Genomic DNA, 21,284 nt, shown 5'->3' with positions numbered 1-21,284 from the left:
AATCCTAGCGTGGATGAAACGCGGAATATTCATTGTAACTTAATCGCCATATATATTTTATAACTCACTACCTAGCTCTACATACGTATTGAGCACTGTTGAAGTAAATACTTAAAGTTTACGCATAAATTTATACGTTCGTATATTAATTTAAGCGATTAAATGAAGTAGTTATATATATATATATATATATATATATATATTTACACATACATATACATACACACATATATATATATACATGTACATATAGATATGTATTTATATATATACTAGACTGTATGATATATATATATATATATATATATATATATATATATATATATATATATATATGCATGTATATAAACACACACACACGCATATATATTACTAGTATTTCAGCCCGGCGTTGCCCGGGTGTGTTGATGAAAAGTGGTAGTAGGAAGGCAGGCTCGAAGCCGTACCGCGAAGGCGGAAAAGAACGGTGAAAAAACCTGACGTCTGTGCTGTTACGACCACTGCCAAACCGGAAGTGACGTTTTTTTAAATTAAGGCTAGACAATCAAAAGGAGAGGATGACTTTCGAAAATATCGGCGAAAAAAGTGACCCCACCATGTAGAAAAGTTCCCAGTTGAAGGTGAAGATATTAATGTTTTTAGACAATTTTTCTATATTTGTCGTATGAAAGGTCGGACATGAAAACCATATTGATCTTGGTAAAATCGGTTGCCTCTGTCAAAAGTTTTAGGCAGACATGTAAACATACATACACACATATATTTATATATTGGTAACTAAAAGTTTTCGACCCAAACCGATTAAAAAGCTTGCCCTATCTCTGAATACCCTTTATGTCAAATTTCAAATGTTTAGACCAGAAATTGTCTGAGTAATTTGGTAGATACCGTAATGGTCAATTTTTTTTAACTTTGAACCCAATTGTAACCCCTTAACATTTATTGTTTTGGGCCCAAATCAAGTTATTAAGTTAGATCCATGTCCAAGGAACCTATATCTAAATTTTCAAGTGTTTAGATCCAAAATTGCTGGAGGAGTTTGGTAGAGTTCTCAAAGGTCAAATCGTTGAACTTTGACCCGGATCACATCGATTTTCCCAAATCTCAGTATCCTGTATATCAAATTTCGAGTCTGTAGACTAAAAATTGACAAAGTTATTGCGTAAGGAAATGTACACAGACACACAGACAGACACACAGACACGTTCACTTTTATAGATAGACTAGCATGGGTGCCCGGCGTTGCCCGGGTGTTTGGAGCTGTATGCTGAGAAAAAAAACAAAACAAAAAAAAACGATCAATTTTTTTAACCTTGACCCCTACTATGACCCCTCAACATTTATTGTTTTGGGCTGAAATCAAGTTATTAAGTGAGATCCATGTCTAATGAATCTATATCTAAAGTTTTAAAAATTGTCGGAGGAGTTTAGTAGAGTTCTCAAAGCCCAAATCGTTGAACTTTTACCCCTTGTAAGCCAAATGTCTGGCCGAAAACCGATCACATAGATTATCCCAAATCTCAGTACCCGTTATATCAAATTTAGAGTCTGTAGACTAAAAGTTGACAGAGTTATTGCGTAGGGAAATGTATACAGACACACAGACAAACAGACAGACACACACACAGATACGTTCACTCTTATAGATATACTAGCATGGGTGCCCTGCGTTGCTCGGGTGTTTGGAGGTGTATGCTGAGCAAAAAAAAAAAGGTCAATTTTTTTAACTTTGACCCCTATTATGACCCCTTAAAATTTATTGTTTTGGGCTCAAATCAAGTTATTAAGTTAGATCCATATCCAAGGAAGCTATATCTAAAATTTCAAGTGTTTAGACTCCAAATTGTCGGAGGAGTCTGGTAGAGTTCTCAAAGATCAAACCTTTAGCTTCATCGAATCATTGTTTCGAGGATTTCAAAATCATTTAGATGGCTTTAGGTTAACATAATGAAAAATGTTAGACTCATATTTCACATCAAACCGTAAGAATTTTACAAGTGAGGCATTTATAAGTTCGTTGACAGATGGAATCAAGTTAAAATTGGTTATTTTTCTGAGTTTTTGTGAATTTTTTAAGCAAAGGGAGGGATCAAAATATTTATACATTTTCTGCATCAGCTATTCATTTTGCACGTATTTACTTAAAAAAAGCAAAGATCCTGAATACAAATTTCCATAAATAGAAATAAAAAATAAATCATAGCAAAGTACGTTATTATATTGCCAACAACATGGTACAACAATAACTAATAAAATATGGATCTTCCACATATAATAAATTAAATAAATGTAATGGAAAATAAAATATTCATTCGTCAAAAAATGATTAAATTTCATAATAAACACGGATCTAGTAAATGATATTGCTGAAAAAATATTTTGTTTTTAATATAGACTACACCGTTTAATATAAAATTGTCTCCGAGATGGGTATATTTGTTGACGACACTACACTCTATAACAGACACGAGGGGAAAACGAATGAGCACATATACAAGGCAATGGCGAAAACATTAGAAGAAGACTTCCAGTCTTTAGTTGAAAGGGGGAAATCTTGTATAGTAACATTCAATGCTGCCTAGTCTAAGCTTCTTTTTTGTTTTTTTAAATAAGTACTAGAAATCTTCTCAATCAATAAGAGCCATGACTATTTGTTCAAACTCCTCAGTTTAACATTCACAGAGAACACGAAATGGAACAGATACATTGAGGGTATTGCCAAGGCTACTGCAAAGAAGGTGAGCTCTCTCTACCATGTATAAGTATTGTTGCCACATTTGAGCTGGTTCATCTGCTACTCGTCTCTCAGTTTTAGACAGAATTCCAAAGAGTCGCCAACTTAATAGCTCCCGCAATGTCAGCTTCAACCTCTCATCCCATGGTCCCATCGATGAAATGTTGCATCTTGCTACTTGTTTTACAAGTATTTTAATGGTAGGTGCGTTGACGAACTACAAGTCCTTGTAGCCCTCGACATAAATACCCTCGACAAACCATACAAACAGCTAAACTCCACCGCTTCACAGTAGAGATCTCTAAATGCCAGAAAGCTTATACTCTAATAGTTTTTTTCCTTCGACTGCTAGACTTTGGAATTTCCTGGGTCCTTGTTTTCCTGACTGTACTGACATGCAGAAATTGAAGTGTAATATTTTTTTTTTCTTTTATTACATTTTCACCCCAAACAAGGCAAATTGCCACTTTGGTGTAGGGGGCTACTATCAGGGGCAACAACTACTGGGGTACTATGTAGGGATTTGGGCAGCAAGGTGTCGGTTCACGTTACACTTGAACTTCTGCACGTCAGTACTGTTGGGGAAGCAGGGACCTGGAATGGAATTCCAGAGTCTAGCGGTTCTGGGGAAGAAACTATTGGAGTAAAAAGATCTTTTACATCTAGGGATCTCTACAGTGTGGGGGTGGGATTTAGCAGCCTGTCGGGTTTGTCGAGGATGCACACGTCGTGGGGGCACAAGTAATTGCAGTTCGTCAGAGCATTCACCACTAAAATACTTGTAGAAAAGGCAGAGGGATGCAACATTTCGTCGATGGGACAGAGGCTGAAGCTTAGATGCCAGTTCAGGGCCTATCAGGTTTGCGACTCTCTTTTGAACCTTGTCAAGGAGCAAGAGACTAGTAGCAGATGCACCAGCCCAGATGTGGCAGCAATACTCCATACATGGGCGAATGGTGGCCTTATAGAGGTACAGGATACTTTCGGGTGTTAGTAGTTTTCTAGCACGGTAGAGAGAGCCCACCTTTCTTGCAGCGGCCCTGGCAATGCCTTCAATGTAATTGTTCCAACTCATGTTTCCTGTGAACGTTAGGCCAAGGAGTTTGAAAGATGGACTCTCAGATAAAGAGTCGTTGGCCATTGCTATGGGTGGTAGAGAGGGTTTCTTGTAATTATGGAATGAAACTAGTTTAGTCTTGGCAGCATTGAACGTGACCAACCACTTTTGACCCCATTCCACTACAGATTGGAGGTCTTCCTCTAGTGTTTCTGCCATTTCTTTAGAAATGTGTTCATTCGTCTTCCTGTCGTGCCTGCCATAGAGTGTAGTGTCATCAGCATATATACCCATCTCAGAGGCAATGTTGTCGGGGAGGTCATTTATGAATATCAGGAACAATAGAGGTCCAAGGATAGAACCCTGGGGCACCCCCGCATTTATATCATATTGTTTAGATGTACGACCGTCGAGGACAACCTGGATTTTTCTCTTATCTGAGAAGGATTTACTTATGTTAAGTATTCTACCAGTGATACCGTATAATCTGATTTTACTGAGGAGACCCTCATGCCATACCCTGTCAAAAGCCTTAGATATATCTAGAGCTACCGCTCTGCCCTCCCCCGCATTGTCCAGTGAATGGTATATACGTTCAGAGATCACAGTTAGGATGTCTGCTGTGGAACGCGCTTGTCTAAATCCATATTGTTTGTCAGTCAGAAGTTTAGCATCTGTAAGATGATGGACTAGAGCATGGTTAATTATGGTCTCAAATATTTTGGCAAAAAGTGTGAGGAGGCTAATGGGGCGATAATTTGATGGGTCTGTCCTTTCGCCAGAATTCTTGAATACTGGTACAACAGAAGCAGTTTTCCAACAGACCGGAAAGCAAGCTTCATTAAGGCATTTGTTGTAAACAAACATCTTGCTGCTCAACTCCCTACATAATATCCCTGAAAATTATGTTCTAAATAGTAGCTCCTTACGACCTAGACGCACGATGCCTTGTTTGGGTTGAAAATGCAATAAAGAAAGGAAGTCGTTTATACAAAACCGGACTTTCATTTTCAGGACGAAATTTTGAATTGGCAAAACTTTTGCAGCACATTGTCATCTCCTTTGTCTATTGATAAACGCAGCCACAGACAAAATAGGTACTTACCGATAATGCTGACTTCGACTCTTTCAGAATCTTTCACGAACTCCGGCTTGGCTTCAAACTCATAATCGATCTCGGCAGGAACACCATCCTCAATTTTGAGTAGGAATGCTTTGTTGAAATACAAAGTGTAACCCTCGGGCTGGACAAAATAAATAAAAACATCTTTCAATTGTAACAAATTGTGGCTATTTCTTTCATCTTATCATGTAACCATTAATATTTTTCATCAACAGAAACAGCCGTTCGTTTCTCTCAGTGACATGTAAGTAGTTATCTCATTGGATAGCGACGCATGCTAGTACATAGTTGAGACAATAGCAGTTATAGAGACGTTTATTCTTTTTTAAACTTCTCCTTATTGCAAGAATAAACTAAAGCTATGTGGTCGACTTGAAGGCTCCCTTTTCATGAGCTGCTGCACCGAGGGAGAGGGACACTTCATTCCCAAGATTACTCCACTTACCCTTGATTCACCCCTTATAATGATGAGGATTTAGCCTATTAGTGGATACTCTTGTCATTATACCAAATCGGCTGGAATAAAAAAGAACAACAAATAGCAACTTTATTTTCTCTGGATAAAATCTACTTTTGCAGCAATTTCAATATATTTAACGAACTGTATCTATTTTACATATTGCCCAATAACGTTGGCATACAAGTTTCTGTCAGGTCATCGAGGTTAAGCAACGTTGAGTCTGGTCAGTACTAAAATGGGTGACGATTTGAGAATTCCAGGTGCTGTATGTGCTCTCTACTTATTTTGGCATTGTTTCAGTCTTGGTTCTTTCCTTGCCACTGGACCCAAGCAATGCCGATTCAGGAGAGATGTGGTTGGAGATTATGCAACTCTTACCTCACAATTACGCACACAGATACCTTTACAGGGTGTCTATTGTCTCTTGAAAATGAATCACATCACATCTGTTTTTCCACACCTCAGTAGAATGGAAAACAGCGTTCATTTACTTTGGCATCAAAGTCTCAAGAGATAAGAAATCTTTAGGTTCTGTACTTCATTAAGATTAAGCTTCTTTCGTTGAACAATTTCAAAAACTTCTCCAACTACCGATAGCCATGATTAATAACGTTATCTGAGAGACCATCATTCAAACACTTCGGCTTAACAATCACACACAACATGGCACAGCATGAATTAAAACAAATGCAGTGAAGACATTGCCAAAATTGCTGCAAAGAAACTGGACTTCCTCTTTCGTGTTAAAAAAACTACTCACACCTGAAAGTATCCTGTATCTCTTCAAAGCCATCATTCATTCATGCTTGGAATATTGTTGCCACATCTAGTCTGGTGCATCTACCAGTAGTCTCGCTCTTACACACGTTCTAAAAAAAGTCTCCAACTTAATAAGTGCTACACTTTTAACTGCTCCATCGCCGCAAGGTTGCATCCCTGTGCCTTTTTACAAGTATTTTAATGGAATTGATGAACTTGTAGCACCAGTGCCCCTCCTCTCGACGTAAATAAGTCTGATTAAGCCGACAAGCAAGAAATCTCTTCACTGTAGAGATCCCTATAGGCTGGAGAGCTTCTTACTCTGAAATTTTCTTTTCTCGAACTGCTAAACTTTGTAATTCTTTCCCTGTATCTTACTTTCCCAACTGTACTAAGATGCAAAAGTTTAAATGTAATGTGAATAGTTATCGCGTCACTCAAACGTAATTATGAGAGTGTTAAAAGATAGCTTTTATATCGGAATGCCTTCGATAAGTACCGCAAATCGATTATCGAAACCATCTGATTAAAGAAGGAAAAGTCCGATTTTGACCAAAGTTAACACCTTTATACAGCCTAACATCACAAATCACCGCAGAAGCAGAAGGACCTGGCGTATAAAATCAACTTAATCAACACTAGATTCTTTGATAAGAGAGGAGCGCATTCAAAATGAATGTTCCTGTTTAGCGCACAATTGATTCATGATACTTGACTTTTGCATTTTAAACTTTAATTCAAGCTATTATACAAAAAATGAGTCAGTGTAGGGAAGAATGTGATGTTTCCTCTCGTTGCACTGCGATGAATCCCCGACTAGAGCATGCAATCGATTTGATTGAAAAATGGGCGATTTCGATGACAATAAAAGTATTGGAAGTGTAGAGCATTTGTTGACTTTCATTCAATCCCGGGCAACACCGGGTCTCCTTGCCAGTGCGTTATATTTTATAATATAGGAAATTATTTCATAATATAGGAAATTATTTCCGATAGTATATTATGTGTTACGTTGTTTTTTTTATGGTTTTGGATGGCATGTGTGTAAGAAAATTGGAGAACTATTCTACAGAAAATACAAATGACGAGTCGGAAGAAGACGTGCTCACAAGTTTGATGAATTTCAAATAAGTTACTTAAAAAGGTTGAAAGTGAAAAAGTCCATACCAAAGTTCATCACGCGGTGATACGGAAGTAGAAGCTATTAAAAGTCGTATGTGTGTGTTTGTTCGTCTGTCTGTCATGTTTTAGTTTGAAATTTGATTCCAACGACTAACCACATAAATTAAAATGGTTCCTGTATGTCGATAACTTACCTTAACAGTAATTTTCTTATGGACCTCATCTGCTGCCACTTCACAACTAGCTTGAACTTTGACGGGAATTTCCCCGACCGCCGTTGGGACTACTTCAAATTGGACGGTGTTGTCACTGTGGGCGTTTACCTACAATTCAAAGATCAACATGAGACATTATAGTCACAAGATGAAAGTTGAACAGTTTCTAAACAAAAAACGCGCAACTTTTTCTTAATGCGAAACTGAGTAAATACGGAATATAAATAAAGAAAAAATTAGAAAAATAAAAAAAAACTGTTAGAAGTAAAAAAAATGGGGAAAATTAATTTAAAAAAAAACATAATAAAACAAAAAAATAAAAATGATAAAGCAAATGGAAAACGGATCCGTTAGATTATAAAGACCCACCCCCGCAAAAAAATGAGCTTGATGATTTGGGTGTACATCGGTTTCTTCCAGTTGACCCGTGCCCCCTATAAACAAATGCTTCAGTCGTTTTGATTTTTGTCACAAGGTCAATTTTTAATATAGGAAAAGATATTTTGAGAAAAACGAGGACTCTACCAAATAAATGAACGGATGAGTTGAAATCGCAAAATAACAAAAGGAAAGAAATGGTTCATAACTACTTAATATTTTATCCAACGTCTAATTACTTAAATAACTTAATAACTAGAAAATGAAAGCACCGATTAATTTAGCCACCCATAGAAACAACCAAAACATCTAAAGTCAACACTGTAATATTGGTGGAAGGTATGTACAAACAAGTGTATATAGATTTAATCGTCTACATATGAATGCGTCTATTGATCGTCCAGTGATTGTTTAAACAGAACATATAACAATTATCACATTAAGGGACAAATAAATCTCTGGGGTTTTACATCGAATAATAGTAAAACATATCTGGTCCATCTTGGGTTAATCTTGATTTGAGGGATTCTCGGAAAAGTTGTAAACGAAGATTTGTACGGCCTTGGTGATATTTACAGCAGCTTTATTTTGGACGTTTCCCTATTAAAAAGTTGCAACGCTGGTCCTGGAATTTTACTATCGCTTTCCCCCCCTACTCGTAGCCATTATGATTTGCGGACCATATTTTTCCCACTTGCTCCCTCTGACTCCCACCTGTTGACTAACTGATACGTGTATTTTTAAGCTATCTCGTTACGTCATTTTGTTTATGCTATAACATTCTTTTTCAACAAGTTAACATTTTTGTTTGTGCTAGTTATGAAAACTAACATTCTTTTCTATTTTAACATAAATAATTTTATCTGTAAATATTTATTTCGCTATGATAACATTCTTGCTGACATTCTATTTTTACCTATATTAATAACGATCATAATCATCGACCAGCGCACTTTTCGACATTACCCGGCAAATATCTAACAATACGACATAAAGACATTGACTAAAAACGGCCCGAGAAGAAAATCAATCAGTCTAAACTTCTGAAGCCACTAAAACCAATCAATTCCTGCTAATCCATGCCGCCTTTAGTGAAAGGGCAATTATTTTCCACAAATTAAGAATTAATTGCGAAAGAAATATAGAAAAAGAAGAAAGAATTTCTTACCGTAACTGTTTTAGCATTCTCGGAATCTTTCAAGGTAAACTGGTCAGATTCGGGTAAGGTGACAGTCACCTGAAAATAAAGCAAGATAATAATTTAAAATAAAATTAAATAAAATTGTGTCAAAGATGAGAGTTCATATAGAAACGTTGTTTTAATTTGAATAATTTGATGTTATTCTCGCGTTACCTACTGAACTCTCATTCTTGACGTTATTCTCGCGTTACCTACGCACAGTTCAAACATTTCAAAATACAACCGCTAAATACAACGCGCGGCACTTTAAAAACAGACTTCTTTCGCCAACTTTACAACATGGCAAGGAAGAAGAAGAGAAAAAAAAAGAAACAAAACAACAACACTGAAGATGGAGTATACCTCTGAAATATATTTGTGATAAATTTCAAACAAGTAAAATATTTGTTTATTTTCCTAATATTACGTTGTGGTTTGGCTTTCAAGCGCACTTGTGGCGTATTTTATTGAAATAAAAGTGTTTTTTTTTTCATTTTAATAAATACAAACCAGAGCACCATTTTGATTTGCATGTCTAATTTGCATGTCTAATTTGCGTTGTGTGTGTGTGTATATATATATTAGTGTTGGGACGATTATTCGGAATTGGAATCGGGAATTGGAAAAATCAGAAAATTTGGGCGTATCAGAATCGGAAAAATTGGTGCCTATTTTCCGATGCCAAAACGATTCTTTTAATTATCTTTTTTTTATTTGATTTTGTTTAAACCAAAATCTTCCATTGCTCGTAATAATGATAAAATAATAAATATTTATTCATTTTAAATTACCAGTAAAGCTAAAATAGACTGACCATTCTCCACAAATGTATTTTTATGTTTACGAAAGCATATTTAACATGTGTTCTTACGAAAATCGGGGGAAATAACAATCTTATAGTTAAATAAGTAGAGATTCATAAAGAATCGGAATCGGTAATTGTATCGGAATCGGGGATTTAGCACAAAATCGGTAGCTGTGTTGCGGAATCGGGAAGATATTGGAATCGTCCCATCACTAATACACACACACACACACACACACACACACACACAAGAGAAAATTATAAACACGGTAATATAAAGATATATACTAATGCATATAAATCTAATCGTTCCTTTAATAAGGAAAAATGACATCATTCGAAGTACGGGGTATATGGTCTTTATATCAAGTATTTTGGAAACTAATACTTTACACTCTACCTTAGATACCACATTGTTTCGTTCCTAATTCTCGCTAATGTAACATTTCTGATCTGTTACCTCGCACGTCCGCTCCTTTTCTAATGAGAAACATTAGGCTTCGAAATACCGAGGGATAAGGAGCATATATATCCAGTTCTCTTTGCATTAGTATATATATGTTTATAGTAGCGTTTTTCCCCTTTTTCCTTGTGTATATAAGCTCCACCACAAATGTTGAGCTTTATATTATCTCGATAAGTCTCCTTTTACAGAACTTCTCTAATTCTTCTTGGTTTCCTCTCGCTCCCTCCCTCCCCCTCCCCCTCTCTCTCTCATATATATATATATATATATATATATATATATATATATATATATATATATATATATATTAAGTAAAGTGATTTAGCTCTAGGACATTTAACTATCGAGCTTATTATATATCTAAATTACAACGAGCATTTCCTGTATTTTAATTAAACTAGTAATTTCACTGTTACATTAAAATACACTTAGCTCTTTAGACTATTATTCTAATCTCCTTTAAATTATATATATATATATATATATATATATATATATATATATATATATATATATATATATATAACATTTAACATTTCTTTTTGACAATCGATGATTTTTGTTGTTTCTTCCCATATCTGGTGCTATGTAATATATATATATATATATATATTTTTTTTTATTCAATTTTCACCCCAAACAAGGGCACAGTGCCACTTTGAAGCAGGGGGCTACTATTAGGGAATTAATTAGCGGGGTCATTATGAAGGGAGAAGAGTAGAAAGATGTTTGTTAACATTACACTTGAACTTCTGCATATCATTGCAGTTGGGAAAGCAGAATCTCGGAAGAGAGTTCCAAAGACCCGCAGTTCTGGGGAAAAAACTATTGGAGTAAAAGGCTTTCTTGCACCTAGGGATCTCCACTATAAAGGGATGAGACTTAGTAGTTTGTCGGGTTTGTCGGGGGTAGTTACGTCGGGGAGGTACAAGTGTTTGCAGTTCGTCAGAGCATTCACCATTAAAGTATTTGTAGAACAGGCAGAGGGATGCAACATCTCGTCGATGGGACAGAGGCTGAAGCCTAGATTACAGTTCAGGACCTATCAGGTTGGCGACTCTTTTTTGAACCTTGTCCAGGAGCGAGAGACAAGCAGCAGATGCACCAGCCCAGATGTGACAACAGTACTCCATACATGGGCGAATGGTTGCCTTATAGAGGTATAGGATACTGGCAGGCGTAAGTAGTTTTCTAGCACGGTAGAGGGAGCCAACCTTCCTTGCAGCAGCCTTGGCAATGCTCTCAATGTATCTATTCCAGTTCATATTCCCTGTAAACGTTAGGCCGAGGAGTTTAAAAGAAGTACTTTCAGGCAATGTGTTCTTGGCCATTGCTATTGGTGGTAGAGAAGGTTTCTTGTAGTTATTGAAGGAAACAAGCTTAGTTTTAGCAGCATTGAATGAGACCAACCATTTTTGTCCCCATTCCACTACGGATTGGAGGTCATCCTCTTGTGTTTCTGCCATTTTCTTGGGTATGTGTTCATTTGTTTTCCCCTCATATCTGTTATAGAGAGTGGTGTCATCGGCAAATATACCCATCTCCGAAACAATATTATCAGGGAGGTCGTTTATGAATATCAGGAACAATAGAGGTCCAAGGATAGACCCCTGAGGCACTCCCGCATTTATGTCATATTGTTTGGATGTACGTCCGTCGAGGACAACTTTGATTTTTCTATTACTTAAGAAGGATTTAATTACGTTATATATATATATATATATATATATATATATATATATATATATATATATATATATATATAACATTTAACATTTCTTTTTGACAATCGATGATTTTTGTTGTTTCTTCCCATATCTGGTGCTATGTTAATTATATATATTTTTTCAGACAATCTTGTGCTCCACCTGAAAATTATTTGATGTTATTTCTTGCATCATGTGGCCTGGTGCGCTTCTTCTTATCAAAATGATGTTTCGTTGCATGCGGCATTGATATTTAACATATTTAAACTTTCCAAAAAAAGAGAAAGCGCTTTATGATAGAACTGCTATTCTATAACATTTTAGCAAATTAATTAGCAGTTGCCAAAAAGTTGCTATGGTCAATATAAAACACTAGCAATACTAACTAATGTTGTTATTATGCTGTATGTTTGATGTTTGACTTACTTCTTGATCTTGTGTCAAATTACTAAAGATGGACACTTTCAGGACGAAAGATTCTCCTCTGATGATAAATGGCGGCAACACAGGAACGATGAAGAAGTCTTGGTAGGAGAGGAACTGAAATGATAAGATAAACACACGGATGAGGCACACGTTACTAAAGAATATATGTATGTAGATAATTCTGTATACTTAAATTATTCAGTAATATATATATATATATATATATATATATATATATATATATGTGTGTGTGTGTGTGTGTGTGTGTGTGTATATATATATACTAGCGGGTCACCCAGCCTTACCCGGTTGTAAAATACGCATAAATATTATATTTTAATTGAGGCAGCATTCTTATTTATGACGAACAGAAATATTGTATGTATTAAACATAACGTTAAATTCATTTGAAAAATGAAGTAAAAAAAAAACGAAAAGAAACTGAGACATGTGCATGCGCGAACTATGTTTTTCTAAATAGTCCACTTCTTGTAAGTACAAAAAATACCCAAGTTGCGATCGATACCAAAGCTTATAGATAGTAAGTCAAGTACGATAACCATTAGGTCAGCTTGATAGTGTTTAAAAGGCGTATTCATACCTACTTGTTCTTGACATATGTCATTTGAACGATTCACGCATGCTCATTCGTGAAAGAGTTAACAAACAGATACAAATCTGATGACCCCCCACCCACCACATACTAATTTTTCAATTTTTACCCCTTAGCAGCATTTTTCCGGATGTAAACATATTAAAAAGTTTTTCACATGTTTGAATATCCTATATACCAAATTTCAAGTTTGTAAATCCAAAATTCGTTGAGTGTATAGGTTGAGAAGTGTCTTCACACACATTCTCAGTTTATATATATATATATATATATATATATATATATATGTATAATGGCAAAAGTCTATATTCCAATTTACATGATGTTGACTAGCTTACAGTTTATTCATTTAATTCACCTGACACCTACAATTGTTGACAGTACTTCATTCGTAGAACAAAATCAATTACTTAATTATTATATCAATCAGTGAATCTATTATGCCCTTAACTCATCAGAAGAAATAGCAACAATCGATCCGCTAAAAGGAAATAAAATTCGTTTGGACATGATTTAAAAATCTGGAAATTGTAAGAAAAGCTGTAAATACCTTATAGTTTGCTTACATTACACCATTTTGAATTCAGAAATTGATATTATAATTAAGTGATTATTTTGTGCTACAAAACAGATACTGTCAATAATTGTAAGTGTCAACTGAATTAAAGGAATAAATTGTAAGACTTTGTCATTCATTCATTATATGTTCTGTGATTACATTGAGCTTCTTGAATAAGGATTGGTATATATAATAAGGAAATTTAAGTGAATAAAGAATATTTCCACAGAAATATATATATATATATATATATAATATAATATAAAGCTGAATGTGTGTGTGTGGGGGGGTGTGCGTGGTCACGAATAGGCTCCTATATGGTTGACTATTTAAAAAAACTGATTACATATAATGATAGATGTATTGAGACACAGGAATTGGTATGTTTGATCTGGCAGAACGGTGGTTCATTAAAATTGTGGGGTCTGCGTTCGCGCCTGGTCCACAAAGTATGGAAGTAAAAAATTTAAAAATTAAAAAAAAAAAAACCTTTACATGTGTTTTTTATATAGATGTACATAAGAATACTTTGATAAGTATGTTTTAACTTAAATAGGGATGGTATAATAAAATTGTGGGATCTGCGTTTGCACCTGGCTTCCATAGAATGGAAATAGGCACAAACTTTAATAAAGACTTTTCATATCTATCTGCGTAGGTATATTTTCATAATTATGTTTCAGTTTGAAGAAATGTGGTATAATAAAATTATAGGGTTATTCATTTGCACCTGACCTCCATAGAATGGAAATATGTCACTAAGTTTAACAAGGTTTTTTAATATAGATCCACAGAATATTGTGATAAGTGTTTCAGTGTGAACAGGTATGGTATAATAAATTATGGAGTTTATCTATTTTATTTTTACTTTCATCATATTTTGCTTTGGTTTTGATACCCCCAAATTCGAAGCTATCTCTTTACAACCCTTCCTTTTCATAACCTATCATACTTTCATAAATCAGAGTCCATTTTCTGTAGGCTGTTTTTGAACCCAGTCAACGACGGGTACGTTTGCTAATATATATATATATATATATATATATATATATATATATATATATATATATATTAGTTTTACAGAAGTTCAGAAGAAACATTGGTACCGTCGGTTTCAAGCCCAAACACAACGGAAAACCGTTATTGGTAACACGTAAATAATATCCGACAGTATGTAATGTAATGTTTTGCTTTTTTTGTTGTTGCTTGCTGCCAATATTACGCTAAGTAAATATTCCAAAGTGAGAAATGAGACTTGTGCAGAATACGGAAGTCAGACTGTTTTAGATCGATTGAGTGCAGAATAAAAAGCACATATTGTTTTCGTCTTTCTTAAATTTACAATTTTAATATTCAAATTGTGCAGATGATTCGGTTTACTTTAATATTATTTACTTTATATGACATCGGATTTATTACTTTGTAAACAGAGGTCGTAGTTGTGATTGTTTACCTCGGCAGATTCTTTCATGATGCCAAGACCTTTTTCGGGATGAAAGGCAAAAGCATTCGTTGTCCACTTTGTGATGCTATCAGGAACAACATTGTTGAAGCTGAACTCACCAGCGTCGCTGAAAAGAAATAATAATAAGAATAAAAACCGCAATAATGATGCCACACCGTGACGTAATGACGTGAAACGGTTATTTGAAAGATTTTTATTTCAGACTTTGCTTTACGCGCCTAGATATTAATAAACCAAAAGTGAAACGTTTTACATTTTTATGAATGTAAAACATGAACGCAGACCTAACAATATTATTGATATTAATAAATTAAAAGTGAAACATATTTCATTTTACTCTGCATGCATAAAAGTAATGCCTCCTAATGAATCAGACAGACGGGGTTGCAAATTGCATTGTTATGATGACTGAACTACTGCATTTATATTCTGAAAGTTTCATCTCTATGTTGCAGATATTTATGGTGTGGGGCTCTACGAAAGGAACCCGAACCCCTGCCATAGATGTGTTACAGAAGCAGAGATGCGTCATTGAATCAATATTCACTGGCACTTGTTAAACGTTTACGAAGCCGATACAATTGATGTCAGTACAGTTAGGAGATGGGTTCGTCCATTTCAGAGTTGCGATAGAGATTTTTTTTTTTACACAGTGATCACCACTTATCAAGGCCCGGAAGCCACTCAGGGATAAGGGTTATTGCAAGTACATTACGTTAGTGTGGAGATTTGATGAAGTGTTTACTTAAGGAGGCGGTTCATTAGGAATTTGTTAACGTTGGACTTGAAGACATCCAAGTTGTAGTCCGGTGGGAAGCAGGCAGACGGAACAGAGTTCCACAGGCGTGCAGTTCTAAGAAAGAAGCTTTGTTCATGGAATCAGCGTTTTGATTTAGGCACAGATATAGAGTGGGGGAAATTTTTCACAGTGGATTCAGCTAGACGGGTGTTTTTCATGAAAGATTGGCGAGGGGGGACCAGGGATTGAAGTTCAGATGAGCACCTGCCATGAAAATAACGATAAAACAAGGATAGGCTAGCAACGTCTCTTCTGTGGGAGAGAGGTTGCAGGGTAGAGAAAAGGCCATCCCCCACTAAGCCACAAAGTCTATTTTGTACTCTGTCAAGGCAGGATAGGCTGTTTTTAGCAGCTCCTGCCCAGATATGGCAACAGTATTCCATCCTTGGACGTACTTGGCTTTTATATAGATAGAGAATTGCATCAGTAGTGAGATATCTTCTGGAGCAGTAGAAGGATCCCACCATCTTTCCAGCGACCTTGGCAACAGACTTGATGTACGTGTTCCATTTCAGATCAGTAGTAAAGGTCAAACCCAGAAGCTTGTCAAAACACGGGGCCTCACCCAGACGAGAGCCATCCATCACAATTGATGCCAGCTGGGGATCAGAGCGTTGATGATGTAAGGATAGGAGTTTGGTTTTGGATGCATTAAAGGTAACCAGCCACATCTTCCTCCACTGAACCACGCGCTCGAGATCAGAGGAGAGAGAATCAGAGAGAACTTTGTCATTTACAGCCTTTGATGTGTTGCCGTAGATGGTCGTGTTATCAGCATAGATGTCAACGATATGAATGACTAAGCATGCTCCGGGCGTCCATGAACAGCATCACCTCTCCCTGCCCAGCAAAAAAACACTGTGTTTCTTTACCAACTCATCTGATAAATGAAATGAGCATAAAGTTGAAGGCTATGATACAGCAAAGTGAACGCTAGGTGGGTGCCATAAATGCATTAAATGACAATCGACGGGATGTTTGTCAGGACTTATTGAATCAGCTGAAGGTAACGGATTCTTGGGCCCCATCAACACTGGTTACAGGACGTGGTGGCACCACTATGAGCCGGAATTCAAAGAGAAGTCGATAGAATGGCATCATTCACACTTTTCATCAAAGAAGAAATTCAAAATGCAGACATCTGCAAGCGAAGTGATGTGCACCATCTTCTCGAAGAGGAAAGGCGTTACCATTTTGCATTTGGAATCAGAGTTGTCCATGTATGGCTAGAGAAAAGGGAAATATTCCGCTTTCAACACAACAACGCAAGGCCGCACACAAGTTTGAAGACCACGGAATATGAGAAAATGTTTGACGGGACGACGCTGTCTCATCCACGGTATACTCTCCATCTGATACTTTCATACTTCCACTTGTTCAGACCTCTGTAGGACGCATAACGTTGTTACGTAAAACTAACATGAACGGCATTAAAAAGGGTCATGTTGTGTAGTACCATATCACTGTACAGGGATATGTACTGATGACAGAGAGTTCTGTACTGATGACAATGTGTGTACGTGTTGTGTAACGTCTATGGTGGTTCTTCAATATTTGAACCCTTCGTCTATTTATGTTCCATGGTCGTATAGGTGGGTGTTCTTACCATTTTCTTTTTTTTTAATTAACTCTTTCAGTGTGTGTGTGTGTGTGTGTGTGTGTGTGTGTGTGTGTGTGTGTGTGTGTGTGTGAACATATAACATAAACACATTTATTCAAAGACAGACATGGGTTTTATCAGCCTCTGGGAGGTTCTTCTTTCATCTTGAGGGAGTTAATTCTCTTGATAAAAAGACGCATGCGATTAACTCAAGACGATGGGTTGGGTTTTATATTTCTTTATTTTCTCCCGGTCATTACTATTAGCAGAGGAGCAATCGACGATCTTTACCTGGGGGGGGGACAGGAGACCACTTCAGGCCACCTTCCTCTGCTGACGTCCCCAGATCAACTTTCTGTGTGATGTCCAGCTAACCTGATCCACGTGACTCACACGTATTTCCGGTCTGCTATTTTTCTGGTAAACTTGTCTATGATCTTGCTTGACAATGTTTTGACAGTTTTTATGAAAACATTCTTCATATTCATCTCTTGTTTATCTCTCCAATTACGTAGATAGCTAGATAGATAGAGCGATAACTAGATAGATATAAAGCTAATTTATTGTGTTCTTCCTACTTCATAACAGTAAGCAGCATTTCCCCAACAACAACACCAGTAACTTAACGATTAAAGACAACTTCCATTGTCTTCGCTAGAAACTTTCATGCATGTGATATAATTTTCATAAAAATTTGCAAATTTTAGTGAGGTTACACCCTTTGTTTGAATTCGCCTGTGGATAAAGTATTTACGCAAGATCTGAGCTAGTCTCACCCTTTTGGATAAGGTGCAAAAAAAGATCTTAAAATTTCAAGAGCGAACGCAGACTTAACAATATTATTGATATTAATAAATTAAAAGTGAAAAATATTTCATTTTACTCTGCATGCATATACAAGGGTCGTTCTAAAAGTAATGCCTCATAGTTTATATTGCGCCCGAATAGATCAGAGAGGATTGCAAATTGCATTATTATGATGACTGAACTTATGCATTCATAATCTGAAAATTTCATCTGTTTGTTGCAGATATTTACGGTGTGAGACTCACTGTGAGTCCAAGTCGATCTGTTACTACATCACTGCATTATTGCATTCCTGTGCTTGTTGCACAAGCACTTCCATAAAATATGGTGCAACGAACTTACTACAGTTGTACTCCTCCAACATAAGTATCCCTTCAACATAAGAACCCTTCAACATAAGTACCCCTTCAACATAAGTATCCCTTCAACATAAGTATCCCTTCAACATAAGTATGCCTTCAACATAAGTATCTCTTCAACATAAGTATGCCTTCAACATAAGTATCCCAGTAACATGCGACGAGCAGCAAAATTCCCCCCCCCCACTTTATATGTCTCTAAATACGAATATATTTTCTACTCTAATAGTTACATTTCTCGAACTGCTTGCCTTTGGAATTTCCTCCCTACTTCCTGTTTCTTCGACTGTACCGACCTGCAGAAAATTAAACTTAATGTAAACAATATCTTGAAGCCCCACACCCCAACGAAGATGCTTCTATAAATCTTAACATAATTTCGCTCAAATACTTACCTAGCATCTCCCGATAACCAAATCCATGTTTCGGGGAAGTATTTTCTTATTCTTGCAGACACAGAAGAAGACACAGGGGAATAATATGAAGAAACGGGAATGGGCCCAGGACCCATTGGAGCAGATTCCATATGATAAGCTAGAAACAAAAAAATGAAAACGTAAGTTAATCAGTCGATAAAGAAGATATTTGACACACGAATAGCACAATATAAACTGAGCTTAGAATGGAATACTTATATCTGAATGAAGGATATTTTTACCTGGTAATTTCAGACGACTATATATATATATATATATATATATATATATATATATATATATATATATATATATATATATATATATATATATATGTGTGTGTGTGTGTGTGTGTGCGTGTGTCTGTCTGTCTTTCTGTGTATTATAAAGCATATATTTTAAGAGTTGAAGAAAAGTATCGTCCATAGATAACTCCTGTTGCTAAGCAACTGTAGAATTAAATTCATTTACTATAGTTAAGAACACAAAACTTCATGGTTAAAAATAACTCCTCCCCAGCTGTAAATATTTTGAGCAAACCAATGTTGTGTATCAGTTCAAATGCACTCTAGAAGAATGTAACTCCCAAAATAAACATAAGAATAATATATTAGACATACAACGTCAACGCTGTCGCCATGTCTTTAAACAACACCAGCGCTATATACCAACATTTATTAAATGAACATAACTGTCTTTCCTCCGGTCTCAGACAAATCTTTGTTGATAATACAAAAATTGTACAACACGAAAACAATTTAAAAAAGTTAATTCTCGAAGCATCTTACATTAGAACCCATCACCTTAAAAAAAAACATTATATTCGAAAAAAGCGTGTTAAAATGTCTGACGTAGCGCGTTAACGATAGGCTTCGTACATATTGGTTCACGGACTCGTTGATTTTAAAACTCAAATTTTTAATCGACTTTTTATATAACCAGCAGTTCATCGCAACTTTCCTCGGGCTCTATGTACTGTTCATAACTTTATATATATATATATATATATATATATATATATATATATATATATATATATATATATATATATATATATATACGGATCTCACAGGTAAGGATTTCATTTTTATAACATGAATACGCTAGCCAAATTAATTAAGAATAGGAAACCAGATCTAATATATGTAAAAAATTTTTGTTCTTAAGATTAAGGGAGGTGATATTTGACCAACACTGCTGGGGAGCCGCGGATTATAAAGTTATATAAAATATAACCATGATGGTCCTTCGAATGCAAACAAAATCTCCATTGCAGAGTTTCGACCAGGTGCCAAACGCCAGAGAACTAAGAAGAACAGCATGAAACTGAGGTTAGTAGATACTGAACAGTCATGGTGTATTTATGTCTTGTAAACTTTTTTAATTAAACTGTTACGGATGTGTATATGTTATACATCGCACCTACACACACGCATTGATGATAATACCGACTTTATCATGCATACATTTCCCCCACTCTATATCTGTGCCTAAATCAAAACGCGGATTCCATGAACAAAGCTTCTTTCTTAGAACTGCACGCCTGTGGAACTCTGTTCCGTCTGCCTGCTTCCCACCGGACTACAACTTGGATGTCTTCAAGTCCAATGTTAACAAATTCCTAATGAACCGCCCCCTTAATTAAACACTTCATCAAATCTCCACACTAACGTAATGTACTTGCAATAACCCTTATCCCTGAGTGGCTTCCGGGCCTTGATAAGTGGTGATCACTGTGTAAAAAAAAAAGAGAGAAACTGTCCGTATATACACATTTCTATTACACGTTGTTTATTGAATACTGTATATACACACGCTACGCGCAATATACAACTGACACCCTTATATGAACACACACACACACACACACACACACACACACACATACATATATATATATATATATATATATATATATATATATATATATATATAACCTCGCTATACAACGATATAAGATAATCATTTGCAATGAACTCCAATCACGTTGTCTAGCTATTTCTTTGCGGTAAAAATATTAACATTATCTTTTTTCATTTCCCATATTGCATTCTTTCCCGGAATAATTCTTAAAGATTTAACTCTCTATCGTGTTAACACTTGTACAGAGTAAGGTAATATGTATTGGGGGCCTACGTCAGTAAGTAGAGATTATGTAAACTAGTATAAATTTCGTGTTAGGGTTACGTAAATATATATCAAGAGAACCTGGTGGCAAACAGAAATAAACCAGCC

The 21,284-nt window shown here is 35.8% G+C and overlaps 1 protein-coding gene across 1 annotated transcript in view; it reads right to left on the bottom strand.

The window, feature by feature from the left end:
• The window catches only part of LOC145288272 (CD109 antigen-like), a gene marked incomplete at its 5' end in the record, with an annotated part of 117,373 nt that overhangs the window by 40,093 nt on the left and 55,996 nt on the right, over positions 1 to 21,284 (bottom strand). Inside the window, 6 exon segments of the mRNA XM_080136312.1 lie at positions 4,897 to 5,035; positions 7,450 to 7,578; positions 9,017 to 9,085; positions 12,432 to 12,545; positions 15,057 to 15,174; positions 19,029 to 19,167. Of these exon segments, the coding sequence (XP_079992438.1) occupies positions 4,897 to 5,035; positions 7,450 to 7,578; positions 9,017 to 9,085; positions 12,432 to 12,545; positions 15,057 to 15,174; positions 19,029 to 19,167 (708 nt within the window).

The sequence above is a fragment of the Euprymna scolopes genome, chromosome 2 (assembly GCF_053919585.1).
Source record: "Euprymna scolopes isolate OS-2025 chromosome 2, ASM5391958v1, whole genome shotgun sequence".
NCBI classification, from domain to species: Eukaryota; Metazoa; Mollusca; class Cephalopoda; order Sepiida; family Sepiolidae; genus Euprymna; species Euprymna scolopes.
The sequence above is the reverse complement of the archived record's forward strand: the minus strand, read 5'-3'. Positions and strand labels throughout refer to the sequence as shown.